The sequence below is a fragment of the Babylonia areolata genome, chromosome 11, assembly GCF_041734735.1.
Source record: "Babylonia areolata isolate BAREFJ2019XMU chromosome 11, ASM4173473v1, whole genome shotgun sequence".
Lineage (NCBI taxonomy): Eukaryota > Metazoa > Mollusca > Gastropoda > Neogastropoda > Buccinidae > Babylonia > Babylonia areolata.
The window spans coordinates 21038086-21044965 of record NC_134886.1 but is presented as its reverse complement, the minus strand read 5'-3'; the positions used below and the strand labels follow the sequence as shown (position 1 = coordinate 21044965).

The 6880-nt window shown below is 44.2% G+C and overlaps 1 protein-coding gene across 1 annotated transcript in view; it reads right to left on the bottom strand.

Moving 5' to 3' along the window:
* Window positions 1-616: 616 nt before the first annotated feature.
* LOC143287170 (pleckstrin homology domain-containing family M member 2-like) overlaps window positions 617-6880 on the bottom strand; it is a 31087-nt gene continuing 24823 nt past the window's right edge. Inside the window, exons 15-17 of the mRNA XM_076595114.1 lie at window positions 4792-4962; window positions 1840-1959; window positions 617-757 (exon numbers count right to left, since the gene is read on the bottom strand). Of these exons, the coding sequence (XP_076451229.1) occupies window positions 662-757; window positions 1840-1959; window positions 4792-4962 (387 nt within the window). The 3' untranslated portion in view covers window positions 617-661. The remainder of the gene's footprint in view (window positions 758-1839; window positions 1960-4791; window positions 4963-6880) is intronic.

Below are 6880 nucleotides of genomic sequence, written 5' to 3'. Positions count from 1 at the left end.
TGAAGTCTCCTTCATTTCCAGCAAACTGAAGTCTCCTTCATGTCCTCCAGCAAACTGAAGTCTCTGTCACGTCCAGCAAGCTGGAGTCTCCTTCACGTCCAGCAACCTGAAGTCTCTATCACGTCCAGCAAACTGAAGTCTCCTTCACGTCCAGCAAGTTGAAGTCTCTTTCACGTCCTCCAGCAAACTGAAGTCTCCGTCACGTCCAGCAAACTGAAGTCTCCTTCAAGTCCTCCAGCAAACTAAAGTCTCCTGCACATCCAGCAAGTTGAAGTCTCCTTCACGTCCAGCAAGCTGAAGTCTCCTTCACATCCTCCAGCAAACTGAAGTCCTCCAGCAAACTGAAGTCTCCTTCACGGTCCAGCAGGCTGAAGTCTCTTTCATGTCCTCCAGCAAAATGAAGTCTCCTTCACGTCCTCCATCAAACTGAAGTCTCCTTCAAGTCCATCAAAACCCATGAAAGACAAATGAGGCGAAGGAACCAAGGGGAAAGGGGCGGGGGTATGGGGGGAGGCTGGAGGGCTTGGGGGGCAGCAGACAGAGATGGGACAGCAAGAGGAGGGCCACCAGGTAAGAAGTCAAGGTAAATGGGGACGCCAGGAGGGAAGGGGGGTTTGGGGGAGGTATGGGGGGCATGGAGGGTGTGGGGGGGGGGGGGGGGTCACTTCATGGAGGTGGTCCTCTGCAGCAGAAACACCTGGTCCTGGCAGTGCTTCTGCAGCGGGAGGTCCTCTATACTGCTGCCTGCCAGCTCCACCTGGAACACAGTGTGATGATCGTCATTATCATCGTAACAGTACCACGACTACTACTTCTACTGTTGAGGCTATTACTACTACTACTACTACTACTCCCACTAAGAAGAAGAAGAAGAAAAAAAAGAAGAAGAATGATGATGATGATAATAATAATAATAATAATAATAATTCTAATAACTATAATAATAACTATAAAAACAAATTCTAAAATAATACCACTAATAGTAGTACATTTGTACAGCACTCTTAACCATCTCAAAAATGCTTTACAACAATATGTCAGTCAGACAAAAACCACACAAGAACCCCCCACCCCAACTCACCCCAACCTACACACACACACACACACACACACTGTGCCTTCACACACACACACACACAAACACACACTTATAAAGAAGAAAGAGCAGATTAAAAAAGAATGGTGTTTGGAATTGAGAGCCTCAATTGAGAGGGTCGATGTATTCTAAATTGTCGTAAGCCTGTATGTGGAAGTATCATTTTCTTCACAGATGCGTCTACCTCAGGAATGGTTCAGCGGAGAGGACTACAGTCAAATGGACAGAAAGGGATAGACAAGGACGGCTGTGAGCACTGCTGAGGAGCATCGCACCAGTGGATCATGTAACAGAGTGCATAATTAAAAAAAAGAACTGACAGGCACAATAGCCGAGTGGTTAGAGCGTTGGACTTTCAATCTGAGGGTCCCAGGTATGAATCTCGGTAATGGCGCCTGGTGGGTAAAGGGTGGAGATTTTTCCAATCTCCCAGGTCAACTTATGTGCAGACCTGTTGGTGCCTGAACCCCCTTCATGCGCATACACAAGCAGAAGATCAAATACGCACTTTAAAGATCCTGTAATTCATGGAAACATGAACATACCCAGCATGCACACCCCCGAAAACAGAGTATGGCTGCCTACATGGTGGGGTAAAAAATGGTCATATACATAAAAGCCCACTCGTGTACATACAAGTGAACGTGGGAGTTGCAGCCCATGAATGGAGAAGAAGAAGAAAGAACTTACACACCAACCCACACACCAATCCAAAACACCTGTCTCCGGCCCACGGCACTGACCTGATACACCTGGTGCCACACCTTGCACAGAGCCTGTACAAAGCGGTCCATCTCCAGAGGTGAGTTGAAGTACAGCACCCACCGTTCACTGCTGACCCCTGTCTCCTGTGACTCAAACTCCTGCACAGACAGATAGTAGTTTCAGCCTCTGATGTGTGTGGTCTCTTTCACTCTATCGTCAGCAACTCTGAGTTCTTATCTGACTAGTTTTTATGTCTTTTATAATACGCAAGATCATGTTATGTTGGTTTTTACATCGAGCGTTGATTGCACAAGTTAATTTCCATGTGGGTCGATAAAGCGTTTTTGATTTGATTGACAATGCTCTACATTTATAGGTCATTCTTTAATTTTAATCCCACACTTTTGTTTACATGAAGATTCACTCTCTCACCCTTCTCTCAATCGCTCTATGCTGGCTGGTCATTTATCTTTACTCTTCTCTCAATCGCTCTATGCTGGCTGGTCATTTATCTTCACCCTTCTCTCAATCGCTCTATACTGGCTGGTAATTTATCTTCACTTTTCTCTCAATCGCTCTATACTGGCTGGTAATTTATCTCCACCCTTCTCTCAATCGCTCTATGCTGGCTGGTAATTTATCTTCACCCTTCTCTCAGTCGCTCTATACTGGCTGATGATTTATCTTCACCCTTCTCTCAATCGCTCTATACTGGCTGTTAATTTATCTTCACCCTTCTCTCAATCGCTCTATGCTGGCTGGTAATTTATCTTCACTTTTCTCTCAAACACTCTATACTGGCTGGTAATTTATCTTCACTTTCTCTCTCAATCTATCACTTGGTGGCAATTATCTTCACTTTTCTCTCAATCGCTCTATACTGGCTGATGAATTTATCTCACCCTTCTCTCAATCGCTCTGTACTGGCTCTGTAATTTAATCTTCACCCTTCTCTCAATCGCTCTATGCTGGTTGGTAATTTAACTTCACCCTTCTCTCAATCGCTCTATGCTGGCTGGTAATTTATCCTCTCACCCTTCTCTCAAACTCTCAATGATGGCTGGTAATTATCTTTACTTCTTCTCACAATCGCTCTATACTGGCTGGTAATTATCTTCACTTTTCTATCAATCTCTCTATGCTGGCTGTTAATTTATCTTCACCCTTCTCTCAATCGCTCTATGCTGGCTGGTAATTTATCTTCACTTTTCTCTCAAACACTCTATACTGGCTGGTAATTTATCTTCACTTTGATCTCAAACACTTTTCACAGGCTTTTCATATTCACATTCACCTCAAACACCAAACATCAAAGGTTGACTCTGCTTCACCTTATACACCTTATGTTAACTCTTCTTTCCTCACTTTGATCAAAAACGAACAATGGACAAACCAGCATACACAACGTCAAAGAGAACAGAGATGTGGGCACAATAAACAATGGACCACAATGGACAAACAAGATTTCAAGATAAACCTGCAGCCCATCACAGGTGCTTGGAGGAAAACCCCTTGCCTGCCGAATGGTTTGACAATTTTGTCATTCCTGGGTGCTGTGAGGAAAAACGTGGGGTCTCCACGTATGTGCAAAAAAAATGTCCACTACTTCCTCAAATACAAAGATGTATCCTTGAAATTTTGCACAACAATTACTCATACATTGTACTTTAAGTAGGTGGTAAAGTTTTTATAATAATCTAGTAAAACTGTTTTTATTGTTGTTTTAAATTCAAGTCAAAGAAAATGTCCATGAAATCAAGTGGTTAGAAATTCTCTGCATCACAACTGCAGCCAGCTTGCCTTACCACCACTGTCCCCTACCCCCCCCCCCCCCCACCCCCTCCCGTCCCCACCGCCCCCTTTCCCTTTCAAGCTACACATGTGGAGTGACAGTAACAACTGGCTCATGTTCACTGTTACTTTACTCATGGTGGGCTAGACAGACTGTAGACTGACCAGTCTGGGTACAAAACTTACATCTCTGTTACTTTCACTCTCTGTCAAAAAGTGGGATTGTGACTTGTCATCATACACTCAATCTGTACCTGAAATACCACCCTCACCAATACACAGATTTTCTTCCCCACTGTCCATATCTTTCAGTATTTGCTAAGCCACTTTTAAGGCTGTAAACCTTCGTAAAATGAGCCTACAAGATCGTTTTGACCGAACCTGTCTGCAAGTGACTTGGAATTTTCCACTGCCTTTGAGTCATACAGAACAGACCACTGAAATCCAAGGGATGTAAACATTCTTCAAACATTCTAGAAGACGGGGAGAAACAAAGCCGGTCATTTCCCTTTAACTATCAACCAAATGAGCCAAGACTGATCTTTCCTAGACAACATCATTTTGACCAAACATGTCTGCAAGTAACTTCAGAATTTCCCACTGCCTGTGAGTAAAACAGAACAGGCCATACAAGTCCAAGGGATGTAAACAACCTTCAAACAATCCAGAAGACAGGGAAAAACAAAGTGGGTTGTTTCCCTTTAACTATCAACCCTGAATTGCTGCTGAAACTTGGACATAAGTCACGTCCTGTAGGTGTATAAGAGTGCAACAAAATGGACGTTAAGTCTCACATCCCATCTCGGCCCTCTATTTCTGGCCCTCTCAACAACGCCAACCCGCCGCCTCTTCCACTTCCTTCGCTCCCTCCGGTCGACTCCAGACCTCCACCACCTCCTGCACCTTCTCCGGCGACTTCTAGGGGCTCGTTTCCTCATACTCAGGTCAGTGGTGCCATTGATGCTATTCATTTCAATTCGCGAACGAACTCGATGCGATCCGCGTTTCTCGGGCCTGCCAGTCGGCAGGATGCCCAAGTCGATCTCCTCTATCACTTTTCCCATGCCAACAATGGAATGTGCTATAATCCCTTTGGGAAAACAACACCATACACTGGCTTTGGATCCGCTTGGCGAGAGAGACAGGAAAAAAAAACACAACAGAGACAAGAGAAGAGAGAGAAAGGCCAGCTTCCTCACCAGTACACAGTAGGTGTTGACCTCAGGGTCAACGATAAGGGCGGTGACCTCCTCAATCTTGGCACTGGCGATAGTCCGACAGAACTTGGTCTGCACGTCCTCATGACACAGCAACAGCTTCTGCCCCGTCACCACCGACACGCAGGGCAGACAACTCAGGTTGCTGCTGTCCTGTGAACAACATCACAGTCATTCTCCTTTGACCATGCATCATGTGTACACACACACACACATAGACACATACACACTGCACATTTTTTTCTTTTTTGGGGCGGGGGGCATTGTGTTGTTTCTTTTTTAGGATTTGGCTTCCCTTGTTTTGTTAAGCTCTGTGCAGGTCATTTTCTTTATTTAAATCAACAACTTACCAAAAAAAAAAGCTAACAAATGTAAGTCCATGAACATCAGGCATCAAATAAAGAATACCCCATCCCTTTCCCCACCCCTACCCCAAGCTACAAAGCTTGTAAACTTATTTTTCAGACCCTCATATTCTCAAACAGATTTTTAGGCTTATTTTGGCACAAATATCTACACACACATCACACACACACACACACATATACGCATACACACGCACCCACACACACACAAACACACCCGCACGAGCTACCCATAACTGCACATCTCCCAACTGCTGACTGACATCACTCTTCAGTCAGACAGACATGCCCACACAAGAATCCGACTATCAAACTAAAATATGATCAGAGCCACCACGTCACATTTGCTCACAAACCACTGTCGTTCTGAGCTCATCGCACAGCTAATGACGACACTCGCATACGTCCTGCATCAGGTATGTGTCCTGCATGCATCCTTTTCACCACAGCTCAAAGACTTTCAGTGTGTAGTTCTCACATGCGTTACTCTTCATCGGTATGTTGGTTTTGTTGATTCCTTTCACAGCCTTTCTACATTTCCAGGTTCTGAGAGAAATCTGGCGCATAATGTGTCTTAACTCTCTCCAGACGAAGGAATGCGTGAGCATCTGCGTGAGTATTCCTACATAAAATGTATTCAGTTTCAGACGACGGAATGGAATAGCATTTTCAAGAAATAAAAATCCATCACGCGCTGTACACGTGATTTTGTGATTAGCCAAGCAGAGTGCGCTATTATGGGTCACTCCACAATCGAATGGTATGATTGGTCAGCCTGCCATGTGTGGCCCGTCTCGCACACACGCTGACAAAGTCACTGACCAGTCGTCTGCTCACGTGCCAGCCTGTTAGCAAAGCGGGCTCTTCTCAAAATGTTGTGAAGCGAACAAGGCAGCGACGGCAACGTTTTAGGGTTGCCGAAGTACTTGAAATGCTACAAACTGAAAGGCTGGACATTGAAGAGGTGGATGATGACAAAGAAGAAAGCAAATTTAATGCAGAAAGCGTGCATGGGTTTAGTGATTCGGGGTGAAAAATTCGCAGTATTTTCTACATATGGCAAAACTAAAAATAAGATGAGAAATTTGATTTTTTTTTTTTTTATATATGTAATAGCTCAACACATAATAAACCAGTTCTGAAAGTTTCATTTTCTTACTCTGTATTTTGTATTTTTTGTAATTTTTTTCCAAACCCTTACAAATGGGGCGTCTGTAGGGAAAAGCAAGGGAGAAAGCTTGTCATCCCGAGTGAGTTAACTGCCACTGCAATCATCTGAAATAAAATCAGCTGTGTACCATGTATTTTTTTTGGGGGGGGGGGGGGGTGGGAGGGGGGGTATTTTCATAATGCAGTAACATTTTTTGGTGGGGGGTGGAGACGATGGGGGGATTGGCGGGGGGGGGGGGGGGGGGGTGTGTGTCTGAAACAAAGATAACATGTACCCGCTGGTGTTTGGATGTGTGTGGTTACAAGTATGTGTGTGTGTGGGTGGGTGTGGGTGTGGGGAGAGGGGTTATGCAAAATATAAAAATCCCTTGCAATATCAAAATAATAAACGATATAACTTCTGTGAAGCGATTCTTGTGAATGTTTATGTATATTCTTTAAAAGTAAATACTACCACCGTATAATGCTTCACTAGTTTTGGAAGGAAACTGATCATGTGATGATTTGTTTTATTTGTTGGGTATTTTTGGTCTTGT